We start from the raw sequence: 25,886 nt of genomic DNA on the forward strand, positions 1-25,886 counted from the left end.
AGAGCTGCAGCAATGTGAGCTTCCTTTTCATCATCCACGTAATGCGCATCACACCTGGCCTGGGCAGGGCGCCTGAAGGGTTGCGAGGGGCGTTCAGTTTCCAGGGCCCACTCAGGCCTTGGCCCTCTGCAGAGGCTTCCAGCAATCGGGCCAAGTAACGCCTCCTTTTGGAGGTGGTTTGTTACCTGGGTCTTTGCCCACAATGCACTGCAACGAGATCCAACCAACCCATTTCAGACAGGCCACCTAACAGCCATCAGTCACTGCCACCGGGGGCTAGATTCAGACTTAGGACCTAGGGATGACATAAATAGGCTCATTGCAATATTTCAGCAGTTGGTTTGCAAATGCCAACTTGTTACCCTTTATGCTGAACAATCTATCCCAACTCATATTTAGCTCACACGCTCCGATTTCCTTCCCCTGACCTGGAAAAGAGCTCTGTGTAGCTCAAAAGCTTGTATCTTCCAACAACAGAACATTAGAAAGGCCAGACTGGGTGAGACCAAAGGTCCATCTAGCCCAGTATCCTGTCTACCAACCATGGCCAATGCCAGGTGCCCCAGAGGGAATGAAAAGAACAGGGAATCATCAAGTGATCCATCCCCTGTCGCCCATTCCCAGCTTCTGGCAAACAGAGGCTAGGGACACCATCCCTGCCCATCCTGGATAACAGCCATCCATGGACCTATCCTCCATGGACAGATCTAGTTCTTTTTTGAACCCTGTTATAGTCTTGGCCTGCACCGCATCCTCCAGCAAAGAGTTCACAGGTAGACTGTGCGTTGTGTGTAGTTGGTACAGTAAAAGCTATTACCTCAGCTACATTGTCTTTTTTGTATCCTGGGACTAACCTGGCTACAACACTGCAAACAAATACACTGATGCGACAGACGGTGATTTCCTGCAATATCCTGGACAAATCATAGCAAATTAAGTTTAAATATCTTAGGAGTTCATCATATTAAAAATGGGGAAATGTTTATGTCTAATTGTGAGATTGTGTGTAACGTCTCTCGGGAGGAGACCTGACTAATGTAAACCCTGAGAAGTGTTATGAGCTTCAAAGGACTAACTGAAAATGATGTGAAGTTTGAAAGTTACGTGGGTTTCCCAGGAACTCTCTAGCAGGAGGTGTTTGCAAAAGTATTCCTTCTGGTTCCGCAGGAATGCAGCCTTCTGAAGCTGCATCTTTTCCATGAGGACACATCAAAGACCCAAAAGGTAAGCAGAAGTGACTCAGATTCCCCGGGGGTGCTTGTTCAGAGCTAGCAGCTGTAAAGAACTTGTGAGCACAGAAAACCATTGTGATGCTTTGAAGGACGAACACCTGCCAGAGCCCTTGCTGGAGGTGGGGTGATCTCTGGAGAGCTTATTAGCAAGCGGTCTGCCTGGCTGGGGAATTCACAGCGTAGGCAGGAGCTGTGCAGACTGGAAATACCCTGGTCAGGAGGGGGAGAGACGCATCACCAGAGAGGTGATGGCTGGGGAGCTGGAAGCCTGAGAGGAGATGCCCGTGCTGGATCACAGGTGAACCATGACAGCTGGCATTAAAAATGTCAAGTGCCTAGAATGGACGTGTCTGGGCCTGACTCAGTGAGGGGGTGAACAGGGGTGCCAGGCTAGCGCAGCAAGGGACAAGGCCCTGTAACTAGCACCAACCCAGCAACGAGTGGGTGAGCAGAACCAGAGCACCCTGCATATTGGCAGAGGGCACGTGTAGAAAGACAAGCAACAAGCTGAGAGACACTGAGAGCTTAAAAGGTGCTACATCTCCCACCCCCCTGAGCTGTTTTTCCTGCACACCGACGGGGTGGTGTAGCAAGACGCCGTCTTTCACACACCCACTCGACGCCAAGCCTGGGCACAGGTTGCCCCGTTCTACCACTTGTACCTGCTGGGAAATCCTGGCCCCACTGGAAATCAATATGAAATGATCCATTGAGTTCAGTGGGGTGCGGGTTGCCTCCCTGACGTGTTTTCCTTCTCGCTACATGGGATGTCTACGACCAAGTGCCAACTGGCCACTGATCCTTCCTGGCAATATCACCAGTCCACAGCAAACTGAGGCTGGGACCTCATCACCATCAAGTCAAAGCACCAGAGACAGCTCCACCCGGATCTGACTCCCAGCAAGTCAGCCGCTCTCTGCCTCCCTGGCCCTGCTGCTATGCCTTAGAGCCCAGCTTGCCGAGGGTGGCTGCATCATCCAGGGCTTCTACTCGGAAAGTTGCCTGTACAGAAATGGCACCTTCTTCCCACATGCACTCAGTGAAACCCGCTTTCCGTCCTCCTGCTTCCACTGCCATGCACAGGCAGCTATGCCACAGTACGTCCCATTCCAGTCTGGGTCACTCACCACCACGACTACCTTCCAACAGCCGGCCACCTACACCTGTTTGACCCAGTTGGAAGCAATGGGCCGTTTTCATTGGCAGAACTCCACTGAAGTCACCAGAGATGAACTGGGCCCACTGGGTTATCATAAGCATAACTGAGGCCTGAATTTGACTCGCAGAATCTTTATGACTGGGGCGAACATGCAAGTCAGAAAGAACTCAGCTTGTCTTTCCGATACCAGGAACTTCTCTAGTACTTTTTTGAATTCTGTTAGTCTCGGCCTCCACAACATCCTCTGGCAAAGAGTTCCACAGATTGACTGTGCGTTGTGTGAAAAAATACTTCCTTTTGTTTGTTTTAAACCTGCTACCTATTAATTTCATTTGGCGACCCCCTAGTTCTTGTGCTATGAGGAGGAGTAAATAACACTTCCTTATTTACTTTCTCTATCCCAGTCCTGATTTTATGGACTTCAATCATATCCCCCTTTACTCGTCTTTTTTCCAAGCTGAAAAATCCAAGTCTTATTAATCTCTCCTCATACTGATGCTGTTCCATACATCTAATCATTATTGTTGCCCTTTTCTAAACCTTTTCCAATTCCAATATATCTTTTGTGAGATGGGGTGACCACATCTGCATGCAGTATTCAAGATGTGGGCATACGATGGATTAATATAGAGGCAATATGACATTTTCTGTCTTACTATCTATCCCTTTCTTAATGATTCCCAACATTCTCTTTGCTCTTTTGACTGCCACTGCACAGTGAGTGGATGTTTTCAGAGAACTATCCACAATGACTCCATGATCTCTCTCTTGAGTAATAACAGCTAATTTAGATCCCATCAGTTTATTTGTATAGTTGGGATTATGTTTTCCAATGTGCATCACTTTGCATTTATCAGAACTGAATTTCATCTGCCATTTTGTTGCCCAGTCACCCAGTTTTGAGAGATCCTTTTGTAGCTCTTCACAGTCTGCCCTGGACTTAACTATCTTGAGTAGTTTTGTATCATCTGCAAATTTTCCCACTTCACTGTTTACCCCTTTTCCCAGATCATTTATGAATATGTTGAACAGGACTGGGCCCAGTACAGACCCCGGGGGGGACACCACTAGTTACCTCTCCATTCTGAAAACTGACCATTTATTCCTACTCCTTGTTTCCTGTCCTTTAACCAGTTACCAATCCATGAGGGGACCTTCCTTGAGAAGAAACACAGGAAATTATCGGAGATAAAGTTATAAGCAACTAAAGGAGCAGTTTGAATGCAAGGCAGACTCAACCCGAACTGTAGTGTTTCTTATTGCAATGGGGTAAAACAGCAGAGAGGGACAGAGTCTGAGTGCCTGACTTAGAGCGAAGAAGTCCTAAATTCCAATCCCCGCTCTAACGCTGACTTCCTCTGTGATCTTGGCCATGTCGTGTCCCTACCATGAGGATCAGTTAGTTAACGCTTGCTACGTACAAGTCCCAGGTACTTTTATTAATATAGGGACCACGGATTTTAATGGAATGTGGGCATTTGCATTGATTTTTCTCCCGAACCGATGATCCCAAAAATAAGCACTAAAAAAACCCAACCCCCTGTAATTAAGTGACTCATGACTGTGCAGAAGCCCCGTTGTTACGACCCAGAGAATCAGCACAGCGTGCTGTAGAAACCTACCATAGTTTTCCGAGGAAGACACGTACGTCAGCAAAAGGAGGGCGAGGTTTTCGAGCACGTTGAGGGTGAAGTTGATGCGGCAGAGCCGCGGGTAGCGAGGGTGCGTGCAGTGACAGCTGTGGTAATGGTTCCAGTAGGCGATGGCCACCAGGAAGCGGGGCGCGGAGTGAAGGCCAATGCAGAGACGCCACACGTAGCGCTGAGGGGTCTCGCCGCCAATTGCGGCGCTGATGGAGGGGAGGTAATTGGGGACCTGGGCGGAAAAAGGAGAGCTTGTTGAAGAGGCATTGGGATTTTGTATTAGAATAGGTCACATTTACTCTTCTCTAAGATGTCAGAGTGCTTAACAAGAACAAGTTAAGCCGGCTTTAGGAAGTGGGGGGCCCGATTCGAATAGTTTCAGCGGGGCCCCGGCAGGGATGACTCACCCGGCGGCGCTCCGGGTTTTTGCTCTGGGTCTTCCATGCCGAAGACCCGGAGCGAGTGAAGGATCCGCTGCTGAAGTGCTGCTGAAGACCTGGAGCGCCACCGGGTGAGTAAAAATTAAAAAGGCGCCTAAGTTAGGCACTTTTCTTTAAGGCGCGGGGCCCGATTCAGGGGAATCGGGGGAATCAGCCTAAAGCCGGCCCTGGTTCTATCCCTAGCTCCCAGATCAGGAAATTGAGGCACAGAGAACGAGAGTAATTTGCTCAAGTTCACACAGCACCTATTGAGTTCCGGGGAAGCCAGGAATAAAACACAGGGCTCCTGATGCCCAGGTCTCCTACTCTACTCACTAGACAACACTGCCGTTCTCTGAGAAATCACGTCTTTAACAGACTTTGCTCTCAGGGTCTAGTGTGTCCCTTTAAGTTCTCTACCAAGCTGCAGGCACATACACCGCAGTGAGTAGCTGTCGTTTCCTGGAAGTGGAACAGCAGAGACCAGATCACGCAGAAAAGGAATCCAAACAGCGGGCAACACACGGTCCCGACAGCCAGGGTGGTAAAGCGGAGCCGGAAGAGGATCCCATCTCGATCCAGAGGCAATGGCACCTCAAACATGTTGCTGGACCTGAAAGCAAGAAGCAACTATTTGAAGAAAGTCCCTTCGACTACTGCAACATTCATCTCCAAGAGCACTTCAGCGGGTAAAATGCATACAACTGTAATAGGCTGTTAGCCAATACATATAGGTGACACACTGTGACACTGAGCCAGAAAGGATTAAGCAACCAGCTGGCTAAAGTGACATAAGAACAGGGGCGGCTCTACAAATTTGGCCGCCCCAAGCAATCATGCGGGGCGAGCGAGCAGCAGCGGGCGGACCTCCCTCGGGCATGACTGCGGAAGAGGATCGCTGTCGTGGCGCTCAGCCTGGACCTCCGCAGCTGCGCGGGACGGCCGTGGTCTCCGGCCGCTCCAGTTGCCAGTCCGCCTGCGCCTGCCCGGGGGAGGCAGCAGCGCTGCAGCGGACCAGCCGCGCCCGTCTGCCTCCGGCGGCAGCCGTCCGTCGTCGGGGCTCGTGTGGGCCCGCAGGCAGACTGCCTGCCACAGGTCCACCGGCGGCCCCTTGGGCCCCCTGGGCCGCCAGCCGGTGCTGCCGCTGCCGCTGACGGGCCGCATAAGAACATATTAAAGAAGTACTGACATGGTAAAAAGGGCCATTTTTTGTAGATAATTATCAAAGCCATGTAAGTGAACTAAATCTTTTGACATGCAAACCAATATTGTCAGAGAATTAGAAGTAAATACTAATTGTCTTTGTTGGAGTTAAACTGTTAGGAGTTTAACAACGTGATCTAATTAGCATGTAGAAGCTAAACATAAGTTCCTGTCTGCAATATTTTTTTACTATATTCCAGGGGTCTGCAACCTTTCAGAAGTGCTGTGCCGAGTCTTCATTTATTCACTCTAATTTAGGGTTTCGGGTGCCGGTAATACATTTTAATGTTTTTTAGAAGGTCTCTCTCTATAAGTCTATTCATTATATAACTAAACTAGTGTTGTATGTAAAATAAACAAGGTTTTCAAAATGTTTAAGAAGCTTCATTTAAAATGAAATTAAAATGTTGATCTTACGCTGCCGGCCCGCTTAGCCTATTGCTGGTCTGGGGTTCTGTTCACCTAGGCCGGCAGCAGGCGGAGCGAGGCCTGTGGCCAGGACCCCAGCTGGCAAGGGTCCGTCAGCCAGAACCCAAGACCAGCAGCAGGCTTTGTGGGCCGGGACCCAGAGGGCTGGGGGCAGAGGGCTGGGTATGTGGGGGGGGGTGTAAGGGTTAGGGCAGAGGGGGGCCTGGGTATGGGTGGGGGTGCCGGTGTCAGGGCTAGGGTTGCGGGGGGGATGAAGGAGTCAAGCAGAGGGCTGGGTGTGTATGAGGGAGGTACAGGGCTCAGGGCAGGGGCCTGAGGGGTGTGCAGGGCTCAGGGCAGAGGGTGGGGGGTGTATGTGTGGGGGTCAGGGCTCAGGGGAGAGGGCTGGGTGACTGCCCCCCTAAGAACTCCCAACCCCGCTGCTCCTTGTCCCGACTACCCCGGCCTGGGACCCCTGCACCCAACTGCCCCCCAGGACCCCACCCCCTATCTAAGCCTCCCTGTTCCTTGTCCTCGGACTGGACCCTATCCCCTACCTGTTCCCTGACTGCCCCGACCCTTATCCACACCCCCGTTCCCAGCCAGACCCCTGGGACTCCCATGCCTATCCAACCACTCCCCGCCTCTGACAGGACCCCCAGAACTCCTGACCCATCCAACCCCCCCGACTCCCTGCCTGCGCCAACCCCTCTCCACACTCCTGCCTCCTGACAGGACCCCCAGAACTCCCAACTCATACAACCCCTGGAGCTCCTTGTCCCCTGACCACCCGCTCCAGAGACCCCTCACCCTAACTGCCCCCCCCAGGACCCTCCTTGCTCCCGGTCCCCTGACTGCCCTGACCCCTATCCACCCCCTGCCCCCTCACAAACCCCAGGACTTCCATGCCCCATCCAACCCCTGCTCCCTGACTGCCCCTCCAGAGACCTCCGCCCCTAACCCCTGGGACCCCACCTCCCCATCCAGCCCACCCTGCTCCCTGTCCCCTGACTGCCTCCACCCCTTATCCAACCCCCCCAGCCCTGGGCCCTTTACCTTGAGGCTCCATGCAGAGCTAGACACGCTGCCCTGCCAGAGAGCACAGCCCTGGCCCTCAGAGCGCTGTGCGCGGTGGCGGCAGAGCTCCGGTTGAGCAGGGAGCGTGTCTGCCTCCCCGCAGAGCCAAACGCTGCCCCGCGGGAGCGCGCAGCCCCGACCCCCCAGAGCGCTGCGCACAGTGGCAGGGCTCCAGGGGAGGGGCGGGCAGCTTGCTGCGCTCGGCCGGCACTCTGGCCCCAGAGCGCGGACCCCGCGGCTTGCCGTGCCGGGAGAGTGGGGCCATTTGCCCACCCCATGCGCAGGGCTATGCTTCTGATCCCTGCTCCCACGGGGGGAGCAGAGGGCAGAGGACTGCGGGTGAGGCTGGGCAGGATTTTTAATGGCGTGCTGGAGTCCGGACAGGCTCCAGTGTGCCATTAAAAATTGGCTCGCGTGCCGTCTTTGGCACACGTGCCATAGGTTGCCGACCCCTGCTATATTCTATCAAAAGGGAATATTAGCAATTAGATGAAACGTGGTGTAATATCATTGTCTTTATTTCTCTTTGAAGTTTGTAGCAAACTACCTGTGAACCTCTGAATGCTCAATTGCTTTATGCTAATCAATGCAACTAATTACCTGTGTATACATAGGAAATGACTTCAAAGCAACAATATATATTACCTATTCTTCATCCAAGGAATGTCAGCTGTATTATCTGCTGTCAAGAGGCTATCGTAACTTGCCAGAGATCTATAAAAGAGCTCTAGGATCCTGTCATCTCACATCTGCTTTAACTTTGTCAAGGGAAGTTCAAGCTGCAAGACTGAGGTCTTCAGGTACCCTGGACCGTCCCTGCAAATTCTTATGGAAGGATCTGAACCAATTCTATACACAGACTGCCTATTGGACTATAGATAATGGAATTAATTCTGGAAGAACTTTCTACAAAGGCAGCTCACCATCTCTACTATGAAACTGACCTAAGAGCGTTACTCATATCTGTATGTATAATGATCTTTAACCACAATAACTCTCTTTTCTTTTTTAATAAATCTAAGTTTAGTTAATAAGAATTGGTTGTAAGCATGTATTTGGATAAGATCTGAAATATTCACTGACCTGCTGGGTAATGGGTCCGACCTCTTGGGATTGGTAGAACTTTATATATGGTGAAAACGATTTTAAGTAATCCTCACTACATTTGACTTGGCTGTCTGGGTGGGAATCCAGGGCTGAATTGTTTAAGGGAAACTGTATTTTTGGGCTTCTTGGTAACCAGTAAGGTAATATAGAAGCTCTTTTGTTACTGTCTGGGTAAATCTAATTATAGGAAGGACCACCACTTTGGGGGAATGCCTGCCCCATTCTTTGTAGTTTGCCCTGATTAAGCACTCTCGGTGAGGCCTCTCCAGGCATTATGGTCACATATACACACACTTCCCCCACCCCCCATATTAATAGATTAATACCATGCATATAATACCTAACATGTATGTGTTGGGTAATCATGCTAAATTGTACTATGCCTGTTCTTGCTCGCACATGCTAAGGCATATATCTCACAATGCCCCAGGACAAATATAGCGTGGCACTGGGCTTTGACAAACACAAAAACTGCCAAAGCTAGATGTACAAGTGTTATGAACCACGGGAGCAACGTGGTGCAAAGAAATAACGTAAGAAGTGTGACTGCTTTGCATTAGGGCGTGTCTTCATGCCCCTTTATGTTTGGAATTTAATATTCAAAACCAAAGATGGGCAAGTATAGGGAGGCACCAGAGATGAAGCTGGCTAATTAAACGTGAAGTGACGTGAACAGTGCTGTGACTTGTAAACAGCCATGCTATCAAAGGTGGCAAGTTTCAGGGCGCATTTGGGAAGCACACCATGTGTATAAGGCGAACTGACCATGTTGTGAGAATTTGCTTCCTGGGAACGACTGGTGTGGTATTAACTCTTTCTTTCTTATACTGTGCTGCTTTGTCTTTAGACAATGAATCTGGCTGAGCTTGGTTATTTGTTCTCTCAAATAGTCTCAGTGTTGAATTGCAAGTATAGTCAATTAGCTGACTATACCGGCAGTCAATAAGGTATAAGTGATGGCTACAACCGACGGATTCTGGCAGCTCAAATCAGCTCAGACTGGGCAGGCGGGCAAAGTCGCACAGGGGTCAGTGCAAGAGCCGTTCACCCCTGGAATCCTGTGTTCGAATCCTGCATCTATCCATGGCTGTTCCTTAAATACAAACAATATGAACAGTTGCTTGGATCTCCATACTCAGACTTAGCTACTCATAGTTTAAGGGTCCTCTGTGGCAGCTGGGGTGAGAAAGCTACACCTAGATTGATTCAGGTACTAGTTCCCCCTTCTATGGCCAGCGCCAGGAAGGGATTGCAAATGGCTCATGCAAGCCTATGGCCTAAACCAGGGGTTGGCAACCTCTGGCACGCAGCTCGCCAGGGGGCCAGTTTACCTGCCGCATCGGCAGGTTCAGCCGACTGTGGCTCCCACTGGCTGTGGTTTGCCGGCTCAGGCCAATGGGGGTGGTGGGAAGCCGCGGCCAGCACATCCCTCGCCCGCGCTGCTTCCTGCTGTCCCCATTGGCCTGGGACGGCGAACCGCGGCCAGTGGGAGCCACGATCGGCTGAACCTGCCGACGTGGCAGGTAAACAAATTGGCCTGGCCCACCAGGGTGCTTACCCTGGCGAGCCGCGCGCCAGAGGTTGCCGACCTCTGGCCTAAACCCAAGTGCTGTACACCCATCATTTCCACTGAAGACAATGGGAGTTACAAATGCTCAGCTGCTCTGTGGATTGAGTCCTGAGAGTGCTGAGTAGGGGCCCTGAAAATAGTAAGGCTGTCCCTACCTCACACCTTCTACAATCAGGACAAACCCACCATGAAGCCAATTACCACACAGGGTGCAAGTCAGGGCAGGATTTAATAGCTGGCAGCTGAACTGTGCTTTTTCCCTGATAGTGTCTGCTTTAGGTCATAAGCTCCTGAGGTCAGGGACAGCGTCTCCTTATTTATCTGCACTAAGCACAGGGCTGTGGCTCTACTAACGAAACACTGTTATTTATTTGTGCAATAATCATACGGGAGTGGCATCTGCATACTAAGAATTACACTTCTACAGATCAGCCTTCATCTCGGCAGAGGCAATAGGATTACAGCATCAAAAATGATGGGGCAATGGTCAGTTTGGGCCACTAAGGCAGGGGTTGGCAAACTATGGCTCGGGGGCTGCATCCAGCCCTCCAGACATTTTAATCCAGCCCTCGAGCTCCTGTCGGGAGCAGGGTCTGAGGCTTGCCCTGCTCTGCATGGCTTCTGGAAGCAGCGGCATGTCCCCCCTCCAGCTCCTACTGCAGCCAATGGGCTGTACCTGCGCCCGGGGCAGTGTGCAGAGTTGCCTGGTCATGCGTCCATGTAGGAGGCAGAGAGGGGACATGCCGCTGCTCCTGGGAGCTGCTTGAGGTAAGCCTCACCTGGAGCCTGCACCCCGACCCCCCTCTCCAGCCTGATCCCCCTCCTGCCCTCCGAACCTCTCAGTTCCATCCCGGAGCAGCCTCCTGCACCCACCCATCCCACCGCCCTCACCCCCGGCCGCACCGCAACGCCCCATTTCATGAGCATTCAGGGCCCGCCACACAATTTCCATACCCAGATGTGGCCCCCGGGCCAAAAAGTTTGCCCACCCCTGCACTAAGGCCTTGCCTACTGCCTGTTTGCCTAAGCCAGGGCCGGCTCCAGGCCCCCGCACGCCAAGCACGTGCTTGGGGCGGCCTGCCGCGGGGGGCGCTGCGCCGGTCGCCGGCTCCGGTGGGCCTCCCGCAGGCGTTCCTGTGGCGGGTCCGCTGGTCCCGCGGCTCCGGTGCTTGGGGCGGCGAAATGGCTAGAGCCGCCCCTGCTGAGACCCGCCCGGTTCAGCTCCCGCAGAGGCCGGGCCCTGCCCGCGGCCCAGAGCCGGCTCGCTGCGTCCCTGCGGCCGCCGCGGCTCCCGCCCCGGTCCCCGCTGGCCCGGGCGGCGCGGCCTCATTCCCGGCCCCCGCGGGCTGCGCCGAGCCTCCGCTCACCTGTTTCCCCTTCCGCCCTTCTCCGGCCGGCTGCGGGACCGCCCCGCGCTCCGCCCCCCGGGCCGCCGCTCCCGCCTCCGTCCCCGCCCGCCGGCGCCACGCTGCCGCCCTGCGGCCACACGCAGCGCAGGGCCGGCCCCGCCCCTGCCCCCGCTGCTCCTGGGCCTGCCCCCGCTGCCCTGGACCTGCCCCCGCTGCCCCTGCTCCACTGGGTCTGCCCCCGCCGCCCCTGCACCTGCCCCCGCTGCCCCCGCAGCGCTGGGCCGGCCCCGCCGCCCCTGTCACCTGCCCCCCGCAGCCCCTGGACCTGTCCCCGCTGCCCCCCTGCCCTGGGCCTGCTGCCCCTGCCCCCACTGCCCCCGCTGCCCCACTGGGCCTGCTCCCCGCTGCCCCCGCAGCCCTGGGCCTGCTGCCCCAGCCCCACTGGGTCTGCTGCCTCAGCCCACCTGCCCCTGCCGCACTAGGTCTGCGCCCTGCTGCTCCTGCCAACCTGGGTCTGCCCCATGCTGCCCCAGCCCCCGCAGCGCTGGGCCGGCCCCCCGGTGCCCCTGCACCTGCCCCGCTGCCCCCGCAGCCCTGGACCTGTCCCCGCTGCCCCTGCCCCCGTGGCTCGCCTGCTGCCCCTGCCCCCCACTGCCCCCGCAGCCCTGGGCCTGCTGCCCCTGCTCCACTGGGTCTGCTCCCCGCTGCCTCTGCACCTGCCCCCCACTGCTCCCGCAGCCCTGGGCCTGCTGCCCTGCTGCTCCTGCCCTTGCCGCACTAGGTCTGCGCCCTGCTGCTCCTGCCAACCTGGGCCTGCCCCATGCTGCCCCTGCCCCCGCAGCTCTGGGCCTGCCACACGCTGCCCCTGCTCCTCCATCTCTGGGCCTGCCACACGCTGCCCCTCCAGTCCTGGGCCTGCCCCACGCTGCCCCTGCACCTGCCCCATGCTGCCCCTGCCCTCCTGCCCCCGCAGCTCTGGGCCTGCCCCACGCTGCCCCTGCGCCTGCCTGCCTGCCCCCACAGCCCTGGGCCTGCTGCATGCTGCCCCTTCCCTCCTGCCCTGCCCCTGCCGCCCTGGGCCTGCCCCATGGCGCTGCAAGCCACAGCGGCCCTGCGGGTAGTCGTGGCCCTTGGGGGCAGAGTCACTGGGTGTGTGTGGCAGGAATGCCCCCTCCTGCCTGGAGCCTGGCAGGAAGCTGTGTGGGCCGGGAGCCCTTCTGGCTACATTGGAGATTCTTTCCACCAGCAAAGAATTTGGCCCTCTGCCTCCTTTGCTCTGCCCTCCCTCATCTGTTCTCCCCCCTCCCACCCCACCTTGTGCTTTTCCTGTGTAGGGCCCTGCCAAATTCACAGCCATGAAAAACATGTCACGGACCGTGAAATCTGGTCTTTTGTGTGCTTTTACCCTGTACAGATTTCACAGGGGAGATCAGTGTTTCTCAAATTGGGGATTCTGACCCAAAAGGAAGTTTTGTGTGGGGGGGTGTTGCAAGGTTACGTTAGGGGGGTTCAGGTATTGCCACACTCACTTCTGCGCTGCCTTCAGAGCTGGGCAGCCGGAAAGCCGCGGCTGTTGGACGGGCCCCAGCTCTGAAGGCAGAGCCCTGCCAGCAGCAGCGCAGAAGTAAGGGTGGCAATATCGTATCATGCCACCCTTACTTCTGCGCTGCTGCTGGTAGTGCCTCTGCTTTCAGAGCTGGGCTCCCGGCCAGCAGCTGCCACTCTCCGTCTGCCCAGCTGGGAAGGCAGTGATCCTGCCAACAGCAGCGTAGAAGTAAGGGTAGCAGTACCGCAGCCCATAAGAATGGCCATACTGGGTTAGACCAGTGGTGAGCTGGAGCCGGTTGTTAAATTTAGAAGCCCTTTTAGAACCGGTTGTCCCGGGACAACGGGTTCTATAAGGGCTTTCTTTAACAAAAGCTCCGGCAGCTGTCCACTCCGCCCTGGCCCCAGCTCACTTCCCCCTCCTCCCCTGAATGCTCTGCCCCCCTTCTCCTCCCCCTCCCCTGCTTCCCGCAAATCAGATGTTCGTGGGAAGCTTGAAACAAGCAGCAGGCACGCAGGTAAGCTGGGGTGTGAGGGTATGGCAAGCCCAGCCCGGCTGAGCAGCTCCCTCCGGCTTGGCACCCCCGGCTGACTGCCCCCAGCCCCAGCCTGGTCCCGGCCGACCGCCCCCAGCGCGGTCCTGGCCCCAGCCAAGCGCCCCTGACTCTGGCCCCATGGCTCCCTCCGGCCCGGCTCCTGGTCCCGGCCGAGCAGCCCTAGCCCAGTCCTGGCCGAGCGCCCCTAGCCCTGTCCCATCCTAACCGAGCACCCCCAGCTCTGGCCCCGTGGTGCTGGTGCCAGGCCTGGCCGTGCGCCCCCAGCCCGGCCCCAGTCCCTGCCGAGCGACCCCGGCATGGGCCCGCCCCCGGTCGAGTGGCTCCAGGCAGCGCGGTAAGGGGGCAGGGAGCAGGGAGGGGGTGTTGGAAGAGGGCAGGGGAGTTCGGGGGGTTGTGGAGGGGTGGATGGGGTGGGGCGGTCAGAGGGCAGGGAACGGGGATTGAATGGGGGCAAGGGTCCCGGGGGCAGTCAGGAAGGAGCAGGGGTTGGATGGGGGTGGTGGGGGGCAGAGGTTCCAGGGGTAGTTGGGGACAGAGAGAAGGGGTGGTTGGATGGGACAGGGGTCCCGGGGGGCCGTCATGAATGAGAGGAGGGGTTGGATGGCGTGGCAGGGGGCAGTCAGGGGACAGGGAAGGGGGGTGGATGGGGCATGAGTCGGGGAGGCATCAAGGAACATTGGGGGTTGGATGGGGCAGGAGTCCCGGAGGCACGGCCACGACCCCCTCGTGGGGTGAGGAGGAGAGAACCTGTTGTTAATATTTTGGCAGCTCATCACTGGGTTAGACCAAAGGTCCATCTAGCCCAGTATCCTGTCTTTCTACAGTGGCCAATGCCAGGTTCCCCCAGAGCAGGTAATCATCAAGTGATCCACCCCTGTCGCCCATTCCCAGCTTCTGGCAAACAGAGGCTAGGGACACCATCCCTGCCCAGCCTGGCTAATAGCCATTGATGGACCTATCCTCCATGAACTTATGTAGTTCTACAATAACCCTACAATAACCTTGCAGACCCTTCATAACTCCTTTTTGGGTCAGGACCCCTACAATTACAACACTGAAATTTCAGATTTAAAGGGTAAAATCATGAAATTTATTATTTTTAAAATCCTATGACCGTGAATTTGACTAAAATGGACCATGAATTTGGTAGGACCCTATCCATTTGCCTTCCTTGGACTTAAGTTGGTTTTTAATGGATTCCTTTAAACGGGTACAAATGGCAGTGTGGTCGCGCTGAATTTGGTTTAAGGCCTGGTCCATGCACAAGTTTTGCACTGATTTCATTGCGTGCATGCGTGTGTGTGTGTTATTTTCTAGCAAGAGTTACATTGGGGTTATGTTGGTTTGAAGGTGCCTTATACAAGTATAACTTATTCCCGAAAGGAAATACACCAACAGACTTGTTGTCTATTACCTGTACAGTGCTCATAATCTTTCAGCGTAGACTGGACATAATGCACAATGTGACCACTCCCACCCAGCAACCCATCACATAATGATAACACCTAGCTCTTATGTAGTGCTTTTCAAACAAAGTGCTTTAAAAAGGAGGTTGGTATCATTATCCCCATTTTACAGATGGGAAAAATGAGGCATAGAGAGAGAAATGATTTGTCCAAGGTAATCCAGCAGGCCACTGGAAGAGCCAGGAATTGAACCTAGGTCTCCTGAGTCCTGTGATATATTCATTAGGCTAGACCGGGGTCGGCAACCTACGGCATGTGTGCCAAAGGTGGCACGCGAGTCGATTTTTACTGGCACGCTTCTGTTGGCCAGGGTCCCGGCCACCAGCCCCGCTCAGCCCGCTGCCTGCCTGGGTGAACGAAATCCTAGGCTGGCAGCGGGCTGAGCGGGACCAACGGCCAGGACCCTGGCTAGCGGGAGCCGGCTGCCGGAACTCCAGACCGTCAGCTGGCTCAGCCGCTCTGCCCGCCGCCTGTCTGGGGTTGTGGCCGCTGGCCCCGCTCAGCTCATTGCTGGTCTGGGGTTCCGGCTGCCATCCCCTGGCTAGCCGAGGTCTCGGCCCCGTTCAGCCCGCTTCTAGTCTGGGGTTCTGTTGGGGGGCCCCTGTAAATGTACAATTTATTACTGGCATGCGAAACCTTAAATTATTGAAGACTTGGCACGCCATTGCCTCATGGAGATATATTGTACATAGGTACCCAACAAGGTGTTAGTAAAAGGCCTGATGAATAAAAAGAATCCGTTTTTATGCTATTAAAAATGTTGTCCAAGAGAATAGAAACGGTATGCTTTAGTGCCTACACCTACAAATACAATGGGGGAAGGATTGTCGGCTAGTGATTTGTTTCATGTATTGCGTGCTTGGTGGTGATGTATAAGAAGTTCATATTTCAAAAACTAAGCCAGCTCTTGATTAAGAGAACTGCTTACAGATGCTCTGACTTTAGGGAAATCTCCAGCCATGTAGACAGGTACTGAATTCTTGGTGTCCCGTCCAAAGTCTTCCCTCTTGCAACCTGTGACCCTCCTTCCAAGTTCCGTGCAAGTAATAGTTCAAACAGAAGGCTGGGTTTTGGGGCTGGAGGCTGTTCCCAGGCTGTACCACTGACTCACTATGTGAGACCTAGAGCGGGCAGCTTCTCTGTTGCACGTCTCAGTTCCCCATCTAAGAAATAAGGTTAGTAATATCAAAGAAAGCAGTGTAAAATAAAGAGAAAAAAAGCTCTGTACTGCTTCATCTAACCTTCATCTGGTATATTATATTTATACTGCCTATCAAATTTTCTAATCTAGAAGGTCAAACTATATTGCCAATCTAGTCTGATTTCAATGGGGTCAATCCTGTTAAAGTTAAATGTTCATAAAAGCTTGAAGGATGGGGTTCTTTAGATTCTCAGCTCCTTGGAACAGGAGCCCAGTCTGCTTTTCGTAGAATCATAGAATATCGGTACCTCAGGGCATCATCTAGTGCAACCCCCTGCTCAAAGCAGGACCAATCCCCAACTAAATCATCCCAGCCAGGGCTTTGTCAAGATGGGCCTTAAAAACCTCTAAGGATGGAGATTCCACCACCTCCCTAGTTAAGCCATTCCAGTGCTTCACCACCCTCCTAGTGAAGTAGTGTTTCCTAATAACCAACCTACACCTCCCCCACTGCAACTTGAGACCATTACTCCTTGTTCTGTCATCTGCCACCACTGTTCTCTCCATTTTCATAGCGCACTGAGTAGACTGATAGTGCTTGCGAAACAGTGCAAGTGTGGTTGCAGGCGTGTCGGTCCCAGGATATTAGAGAGACAAGGTGAGACCAATTTAGTGGGATAAAAGCTAGTCCCTCGCGTACCTCGCCTCTCTGAGGCGATAATACACTTTCTTCACCGGAGGATCACGAGGCTTTAAGGTGCATTCGGATCAGGGGAGGCTGCAGAGGCGCAGTACGAGAGCACCGAGGGTGCTAGTCCGCTGAAGCTTGTTTTTGGCAAAGCGGGGCATGGGGCAGATCAGGCGCTGGCAGGGGCGCTGCAGTGCAGGGCTGCAGCTGGCCGCCTTGGGGAGGCAGCGTGGTCCAGTGGCAAGGGCAGCCAGCTGCTGAGGTTGTGGGGCTGCCTGTGCTGTGGGGCAGGCCAGGCCAGGTTTGCAATGGGGGGGGCGGGTTTACTCTGGGGCACTTGGGGGAGCTATTGGCTGCGTTACTCTGGGGGTCACCCACGTGGCTCAGGAGCCCCGCTCTTCCCCGCTGACGGAGGCGGCCTCTGCCCGGAGGCCCACCTATGCCGTTGCCATGGGAACGCCGGGCTGCCTTCTGATTGGCGGCAGCAGGGTTAAGCCCCACCCTTCTCCCCGCCCTGTAGAGAGGTGACTGAATGACCCGGATGTGGGGAAGTACCAGCCGCTGGAAGAAGCCATCCTTCACCCAACAGCAACCGCTCTAGTGTTGACCAATGAGAGCCCGGCTCTCTCGTGACGTTCGAAACACCCTCCCGCCAATCAGCAGGAGGAGCCTGGCCAGGGGTGGGACCTGCCTCGCTTTCAAACGGCGGCAGCCAATAGACTGACGGATCGGGGGGGCGAGGCGGGCCAATGGGGCGCTCGGGGAGGCGGTGCGCGGTAGGAGCGCGAGCGGAGTGTGACGCAGTTTCCCCCCCTGTGAGGCGACGGCGGGCGTCGTGGCGGTGCCGCTCGGTCTCGGCGCGGTCGAGTCGCTCCCTCAGCGGGGCCCGGGTCCTCGGTAAGGAGCGGGCGGGGCGGGGGAGGGTCTCGAGCGGAGCCCGGCGCCCTTCTCCCGGATCTGGCTCGGACTAGGCCGCCGCGCCCCTGACTCGCCGGCCGAGTGCGGGCCTCGGGCCTCTTCCTCCTGCCCGGGGCTGGTCTCCCTGGGGGACGCGGCGTTCGGAAGGCCTCCCGGCTGCTCTGGCGCGCGGGGCGCTTCTGCCCGCAGGGGCGGCCGAGGCTGCTCCGTCCCGGGAGCGGGCAGGGGGGCGACCTGCGGCGGGTCGTGCCTCCCCGGGGGGAGGGCGAGCTGGTTGTGGGGGTAATGGGCGTGTGTCTGCCCCAGAACCGGGTGGGGGCTCGGCGGTGTGTTCCCCAGAAGGGGCTGGGGTGTATATCTTGGCGGGGGCGGGGGTCTCCTGGGAGGATGGTGGTGGCTTTCCTCAGAAGGGGGTGGTGATGGCCTGTGTCGCCAGAGTGTGGGGTGTAGTTTTGTGGGGGTGACAGTGGGCTGTCTTCTCAGGGTGGGGATGTGTGTATAGCTTCGGGGGGGCGGTGGGGTGTCTCCTCAGAAGGCACCTGTGTTATTGTGCTGTGGTTATTACGAGTCTTCTAGCATGCACCCTGTGTCTGGTGAAAGCAGCTGGAGTTCCCCCATCCTGGCTACTGAAATGGTAATGGGATGGTAGCTATAGGGCCCCTCTCTGACCTTGTTGCTGTGTTTTTTTTTCCCCCAATCAATGAGGATTTGTAAGCGGATGTTAAGATCTGTTTGTGGGGATCTGGTGAGGGGCCTGGTCATGCTACAATGATTATCGATGTTCTAGAGATGAGTAACCGTAATTACATGTTGCCTTCGGGGAGAGTCGTAATAATCACTTAAGCCTTGATTTGCGTGGTGCTGTACAAGGTACAAAAATAAAAATTTCTAGCACATAGTAACTTCTGGTGTAAAGCTACAGATGGGATGCAGTGGGAGACAGAGAAGGGATGTAACTTTTTCTGCACATTAACTACTCACTACTTAGGAATGGCACCAGTTTTTAAATGAGAGAGAATGGTTACCTAGATAGGGTGGATTAATCTTATGCATTTAAGAGAGGATTTGGTTAAGTTTGTGCACCAGAGTACTTTTAGGGGTGGATGGGAGACTGTCATCTCCAGCTCATCTAGAAGGTTTAAAAATGAGGTTGGTTGTATGTTAAACCAGTTGTGGGGAAGAGGAGCTGAGAGAAGCCCTTACATTAGATCAGGGGTCGGCAACCTTTCAGAAGCAGTTTGCTGAATCTTCATTTATTCACTTTAATTTAAGGTTTCATGTGCTGGTAATAAATTTTAATGTTTTTTAGAAGGTCTCTCTCTATAAGTTTATATATTATATAACTAAATTATTGTTGTATTGTAAAATAAACAAGGTTTTCAAAATGCTTAAGAAACTTCATTTTAAATTAAAATGTTGATCTTATGCAGCTGGCCCACTCAGCCCACTGCTGGTCTGGGGTTCTGTTTGCCCAGGCCGGCAGCGGGCTGAGCGGGGCCTGCGGCCGGTACCCCGGCTGGCAAGGATCTGGCAGCCAGAACCCCAGACCAGCAGCGGGCTGTGCAGGGCCACTGACTGGGACCCCAGACTGGCAGCAGGCTGAGCAGCTCTGCTCGCTGCCACTCAGGGGTTCCAGCCTGCTGGGATCCCGGCTGCTGGACCTGCTCAACCTGCTGCTGGTCTGGGATCCGGGCTCAGCCCGCATACAGTGGGTACCTATCTTCTCCCTGGTTCTGGCCCATTCTCTTCCTCTCTGCACTGAGCTGAGGGTGGGAGTGCACTGAGCACAGGGCTGGGGTGAAGGAGCAGGCTGGGGGGTGGGGTGTAGGGTCTGGCCAGGAGCTAGAATGAGGGAGGGGACTCAGGGATGGGGCAGGAGGTTTGGGTGTGGAGTGCTTACCTGAGCAGCTCCCATTTGGTGCAGGTGGGAATGTGGGGGGTGGGGTGCAGGAGCTCCTGTTTGGTGCTCAGGGTGGGGATGTGGGGGGTGCAAGAGTGAGGATGTGGGGAGTGTGGGGGCTGGATATGTGTGGGGGTGCCAGAGTCAAGCAGAGGGCTGGGTGTGTGTGAGGGGGGGGGGTCAGGGCAGGGACCTGGGGTGTGTGCGGGGCTCAAGGCAGGGACCTGTGTGTGTGTGGGGGGGGGGGTCAGGGCAGAGGGCTGGGTGTGTGTGTGTGGGGGGGTCAGGGCAGAGGGCTGGGGGTGTGGGCTGGGGTTGTGGGGTGCTCACGGCAGGGGTCTGGAGGGGATATGCCCCTATTCCCTTCCCCGTCCCTAAGGCCCTGCCCCTGCTTCTTCTCTGCCTCCACCAGGAGCAGGTAGCAGGCTGACACCACTCCTCCCAGAGCCCCTCCCTCACAAGGGCCATCAGCTGATCCAAGGGCAGGGAGGGAGGGATGGACAGACTGAGGGAGAGGAGCAGGGGGGCCAGGAACCCAGCATACTGCAGGAAGAGGCAGGGGAGCCGGCAGGACCAAGCTTCTGCCCCCTGCCCCCGTGGGAGGGGGCGGAGAAGAGCGGGCCGGGCAGGATTTTTAATGGCACACGTGCCATTAAAAAATGTCTCGCTTGTGGTCTTTGGCACACGTGCCATAGGTTGCCGACCCCTGGATTAGATAAACTCTAGGGTAACTGTATGTGAGTTAGGGGAAAGGGAGAATTGGAAAGGCAAGTGTATGTCAGTGGTTTACTGTAGGAAAGAGAAGTTATGTTATAGACGTGGATGCAGCACTATTGATTGTCAATGTCTGAGTGGCAGGAACTATGGTAAAAATATAAATCTCGGGTCAATGGAATGTAAGCATATTTTTATCACTATACATAGAAAATAATTTAGTGTGGGTGTACTACTAGCCTTTGGATCTAGACCCCGATGGATAAATTGGAACAGGCAAAAATCTGTTAAGATTGATTGACTTCAACTAAGTTTGGAGAAATTGGTTGACTGTCACTTAGGAATATGGTTGGAAGCTGCACAGGTTTTTTTTTTTTAAGCTGTAAAAGATGATTGCAGATTGTTCTGGAGCAAAGGAATGGCTGTTACTCACTTAAATCTTGGTTTGAGGGCCCTGTCTATGTAAGGAGAATTTTTTGAAACCCCCCACCCCTCCCCAAACATCAGTTCAGCTCCATCAGTGTTTTATTGTTAACACTCTAGTGTAGATGAGTGTGGCAGCAGCCAGTAGCCTAAGTACTTTGGCATCAAGCTACTCGGAGTAGGGCAGTTTGGGACAGTGCTTAAAACAGTGGCAGGACCAGTGGGTATCTTTTGAGTTGCTGATGCAGGAGTTAGCCATATTAAGAAAATTTTCCTAGTGGAGACACGGCCTTAGTAACCCTAATTATCATTCTTGTGTGATCATACCAAGCAATACTACTGGCACGCTAAGCTTCAGGAACAGCTGTTTCAGGAAAGTGAGGAAGCTACAAGTCTAAAGGGAAAAGTTAGGAGGTTAAAGTTGAATTGTCATTTAGGCTGCTTAGGAGCAATGTAATCGAAGAAGGAATCTCGAACTTCAGAATTAGGAACTAAAGGTGATACAAAAATTAGTATATACAGGAAGGTATAAAAGTTTGGCCTAAATAAATAAAAATCCTTTGAAATGAAGAAAAATCCACTTTTGAAGTAAATTAAGCTAAACAAGAAAAAAAGACACTCTTATTCCGGAATCAGAGGGTCCACACATGGAGTTACTCTGGAATAGCTGTTCTGGTTTAAATAAACACCCTGCCTTATTCTTGAATAACTTTCATTTGTAGACAAGCCCTAAGAAGCCTGCAGAAGTCAGTGAATCGTTCCGTGTCTACACTAGAGTTTGAATTTGCAGTCTGCATCAGTTTTGGATAACTTTCCCACTACTCTCCTAAAGTGTACTGGTGGCTGTCTGAAATCTAGAATGCATTGCTTCTGGAAACTGGGTTAGGTACCCGTAAAGTGCTGCAGTTGAGACAGTTTAAAATGGCAGTAGTAGGAGTATGTAACAATTGAATTGCTTCTGAACATGAAGTCAGCATGGCTAGAGTGGACACAGTGAACTATTTAAGCTGGTACCATTATAGAATCAGAATAATAGAAATCTATGATTGGAAGGGACCTCGAGAGGTCATGTAGTCCATCTACCTGCTCTGAGGCTGGACCAAGTATGCCTAGACCATCCCTGATAGGTGTTAGTCCAGTTAGTTTCTTAAAAACCTCCAATGATGGGGATTCTACAGCCTCCCTTAGAAGCCTATTCAGCAACTTAGGGTACGTCCATACTATCCGCCCAGATCGGCGGGTAGCGATCGACTTCTCAGAGTTCGATATATCGCGTCTAGATGAGACACAATATATCAAACTCTGAATGTGCTCCCGTCGACTCCGGAACTCCACCACTGCGAACGGCGGTGGCGGAGTCGACGGGGGAGCCGTGGACTTCGATCCCGCGTCGTGAGGACGGGTAAGTACTTTGAACTAAGGTACTTCGAGTTCAGCTACGCTATTCACGTAGCTGAACTTGCGTACCTTAGTTCGAACCCCCCAAGTGTAGACCAAGCCTTAATTATTCTTATAGTTAGCTTTTTCTAATATCTAACCTAAATCTCCTTTCCTGTACAGTAAGCCCATTATTACTTGTCCTTCGTTCAGTGGGCATGGAAAATGATTGATAGTCCTAAAATATGTTAAGGATGGGTGTTATCAGGTCCCCCCTCTTCTTTTCTCAAGACTAAACATACCCAGTTTTTAAGCCTTTCCTCATTGGTCAGGTTTCTCTAAACCTTTTATCATTTTTTGTGCTCTCCTCTGCACTCTCTCCAGTTTATCCACACCTTTCTTAAAGTGTGGTGCTTGGAACTGGACACAGTACTCCAGCTGAGACCTCACCAGTATTGAATAGAGTTGGACAGTTACTCCCTGTAGTCTGTTTGGGTGTGTGTACACACGGGAGCTTTGTGTGTGTCATGCTGGCTCTGCACAGGTAGCTGTCCCAGCAGACCTTGATCGAGCTTCCCCAAAAGACCACAGATGTGGTTCTGTAGTGAAGGCACTTGGCCAAGTATATTGTCAACGAAGCATGGTCCTAGCTCCCTGGATCATTGTCTACATTTGCACTAGCACATGTGTGCCTATGGCAGTGTACGCGGCTCAGTGAATGGTAGGACTTTCCAGTCCCCCTTCAGTTGGACAAAGACACACCCTCTGCCACCCCTTTCTTATACACTGATACAGATAAGTTACGTATTTCCCTTCTGATGTGGTTATTTGCCACCCATTACCTTGTACATGTTGATTTGATCAAAACATCTCCATCCATCACCCTGTCATCCTAACCTTATCTTTAAGAGGGGCCCATGTGTCCCTGTGTCACCTTCAGGGAGTGTGTTTACACCATAACTTTGTTTCAAGGTGTTCTGATCCTACTCTTCTGGAATGTGTTTACTTGAAGACTTAGTGCCTAAGAGTGCTTGTGTTTTTGCAACACCAGACCTGTTGTTGACAAGTTCATGTATTGGACAGTGAACCTTCAAGCAAGCATCTGCTTTGTAACTGGGCAGGACCTGACTTGGCCTGACTCTTGCTCACTCTGTTTTCTCTCAGGAAGGCTTGACTTTATTTCAGGCCTAGCCTCTCTTTTTGGTAACAGCAACATAGCTGTGTAAGAACAGTTCAGTTCTTTAGTCTAGGTGTGGCCTTTCATCGCAAGGGTGTAAAGGAGACAAGCAGAGAATAAGGAGACTACAGAGAAGCTAATATTGCTATGTATGTCTTCATCATGCAGGATAATAGGAGGAGTGGGGGAAAACATGTCATCTGCAAAGAGTAACCAGGGGATAGGCAAAGGTGAGACTTTCAGAGTTTTTTTTGGAAAATGTTAGGGAACAGCTTAAGAACTTAAGACCAGTAAGTCGAACGTCGGTACCGGGCAAATTAATTGAAACAATAGTTAAGAATAAAACTGTCAGACACATAGAAAAACATAAACTGTTGAGCAATAGTCAACATGGTTTCTGTAAAGGGAAATCGTGTCTTACTAATCTATTAGAGTTCTTTGAAGGGATCAACAAACATGTGGACAAGGGGGATCCGGTGGACATAGTGTACTTAGATTTCCAGAAAGCCTTTGACAAGGTCCCTCACCAAAGGCTCTTATGTAAATTAAGCTGTCATGGGATAAAAGGGAAGGTCCTTTCATGGATTGAGAACTGGTTAAAGGACAGGGAACAAAGGGTAGGAATTAATGGTAAATTCTCAGAATGGAGAGGGGTAACTAGTGGTGTTCCCCAAGGGTCAGTCCTAGGACCAATCCTATTCAATTTATTCATAAATGATCTGGAGAAAGGGGTAAACAGTGAGGTGGCAAAGTTTGCAGATGATACTAAACTGCTCAAGATAGTTAAGACCAAAGCAGATTGTGAAGAACTTCAAAAAGATCTCTCAAAACTAAGTGATTGGGCAACAAAATGGCAAATGAAATTTAATATGGATAAATGTAAAGTAATGCACGTTGGAAAAAATAACCCCAACTATACATACAACATGATGGGGGCTAATTTAGCTACAACGAGTCAGGAAAAAGATCTTGGAGTCATTGTGGATAGTTCTCTGAAGATGTCCACGCCGTGTGCAGAGGCGGTCAAAAAAGCAAACAGGACGTTAGGAATCATTAAAAAGGGGATAGAAAATAAGACTGAGAATATATTATTGCCCTTATATAAATCCATGGTACGCCCACATCTCGAATACTGTGTACAGATGTGGTCTCCTCACCTCAAAAAAGATATTCTAGCACTAGAAAAGGTTCAGAAAAGGGCAACTAAAATGATTAGGGGTTTGGAGAGGGTCCCATACACGGAAAGATTAAAGAGGCTAGGACTCTTCAGCTTGGAAAAGAGAAGACTAAGGGGGGGTATGATAGAGGTATATAAAATCATGAGTGATGTTGAGAAAGTGGATAAGGAAAAGTTATTTACTTATTCCCATAATACAAGAACTAGGGGTCACCTAGGCAGCAGGTTTAAAACAAATAAAAGGAAGTTCTTCTTCACGCAGTGCACAGTCAACTTGTGGAACTCCTTACCTGAGGAGGTTGTGAAGGCTAGGACTATAACAATGTTTAAAAGGGGATTGGATAAATTCATGGCGGCTAAGTCCATAAATGGCTATTAGCCAGGATGGGTAAGAATGGTGTCCCTAGCCTCTGTTCGTCAGAGGATGGAGATGGATGGCAGGAGAGAGATCACTTGATCATTGCCTGTTAGGTTCACTCCCTCTGGGGCACCTGGCATTGGCCACTGTCAGTAGACAGATACCGGGCTAGATGGACCTTTGGTCTGACCCGGTATGACCATTCTTATGTTCTTATGTAACTTGGCTGGCAATAAATTGCTGGGAATGGATGTTCCTCATGGGAGAACTTGGAAGAAACTAAAGAAGAAAAAATTGTTGAGCTGCTAACAGTTTCTCATTAAATTATACCATACATTTGGCACTCTATCAACATGCTGACTGTGAATTGTTCTTTAGAAGACACCTGAGGTAATGGGCATCTTTGAGGTGTGCCTTCACTAGGAAACATAAGAGACAAGGTAGGTGAAGTAATATCTTTTATTGGACCAACTTTTGTTGGAGTTAGAAACAAGCTTTTGAGCTTACACAGGACTCTTCTTCAAATCAAGCTTTGTGTAAGCTCAAAAGCTTGTGTGTCTCACTAACAGAAGTTGGTCCAATAAAAGATATATTGCCTCGCTCACCTTGTCTCTCTTGATATCCTGGGATCAACATGGATACAGTAACATTGCATACAGACTAGGAAAGATGAACAGTCTTCTGCACCATTGTACACTTAGTTACCAGTGTTGGAAGTAGTAGCACAGACAGAGCATAGGCATTTTTTAATGGCAGTGGAAAAAACACCTGCACCCTGTCTATGCAGCAGCCTCTCCAGTTGGTAGCGCTGGTGCGGAAAAATTATGTAATTTCTTATTGTGGACAAGGACCTTGGCTGGTGAATCTGCCATGTCTTTTTTTAATCAAAAGGTTAAGGTTATGCTTAAAATAATCTGCTAAATGTTATCTTGGTATTTGGGGTGTAGCTGGGATTAGAATAGCATTTCCCAGCATGTCAGTAAATAAAATACTAGGGATGACGAGGAAAAATCAGGCCTGTACCTGTTAGTCTTTAAAGAACCAACTATGGTTACAGTTCTGTTAGGCTTTCCAAAGGCAATTTCCATAGTTCTTCAAAAGTAGTTAAGGAAATTCTGTAACAAGGGGGGAGTAGTAAATTCAGAAAGGTATCACAAAAGGAGGTCTGTCATGAACATAATGTCTGTACACTGCTTTTCCATTTCCTGTGCCTTGTTTGAGGTAGTCAACAAATAGAATGCTTGGAGTAAGAATAGAGAGAGAGTCGGTTCTCATTAT

At 52.3% G+C, this 25,886-nt stretch overlaps 2 protein-coding genes and 1 long non-coding RNA gene across 12 annotated transcripts in view; 1 reads left to right on the forward strand and 2 right to left on the reverse strand.

Annotated features, from left to right (window-relative positions):
• Positions 1-11,245, reverse strand: part of PGAP2 (post-GPI attachment to proteins 2) — a 35,866-nt gene extending 24,621 nt beyond the window's left edge. Inside the window, exons 1-4 of one of the 5 annotated variants that reach the window (XM_039520585.1) lie at positions 11,186-11,236; positions 8,225-9,341; positions 4,892-5,066; positions 4,014-4,266 (exon numbers count right to left, since the gene is read on the reverse strand). In XM_039520585.1, coding sequence (XP_039376519.1) covers positions 4,014-4,266; positions 4,892-5,056 — 418 coding nt within the window. In that variant the 5' untranslated portion in view covers positions 5,057-5,066; positions 8,225-9,341; positions 11,186-11,236. Of the gene's footprint in view, positions 1-4,013; positions 4,267-4,891; positions 5,067-7,786; positions 8,000-8,224; positions 9,342-11,185 lie in introns of those variants that run through there. The other 4 variants (XM_039520584.1, XM_039520583.1, XM_039520587.1 and 1 more) reach the window with 4 other exon arrangements.
• A 4,263-nt stretch (positions 11,246-15,508) lies between these two features.
• On the reverse strand, positions 15,509-17,027 carry LOC120401129. The gene is made up of 2 exons (XR_005596307.1): positions 16,943-17,027; positions 15,509-15,898 (listed from the first exon to the last, which is right to left on the reverse strand). It is a non-coding gene; the product is annotated as an uncharacterized LOC120401129 (long non-coding RNA).
• Positions 17,028-17,306: 279 nt separating this feature from the next.
• The window catches only part of NUP98 (nucleoporin 98 and 96 precursor), a 58,663-nt gene continuing 50,083 nt past the window's right edge, over positions 17,307-25,886 (forward strand). For 5 of the 6 annotated variants that reach the window (XM_039530763.1, XM_039530770.1, XM_039530776.1 and 2 more), the window contains exon 1: positions 17,307-17,461. The gene's annotated coding sequence lies outside the window, so the exon portion shown is untranslated. Of the gene's footprint in view, positions 17,462-23,241; positions 23,304-25,886 lie in introns of all 6 variants that reach the window. The other variant, XM_039530768.1, reaches the window with a different exon arrangement.

Source organism: Mauremys reevesii, linkage group 1, assembly GCF_016161935.1.
Source record: "Mauremys reevesii isolate NIE-2019 linkage group 1, ASM1616193v1, whole genome shotgun sequence".
Taxonomy (NCBI): Eukaryota; Metazoa; Chordata; order Testudines; family Geoemydidae; genus Mauremys; species Mauremys reevesii.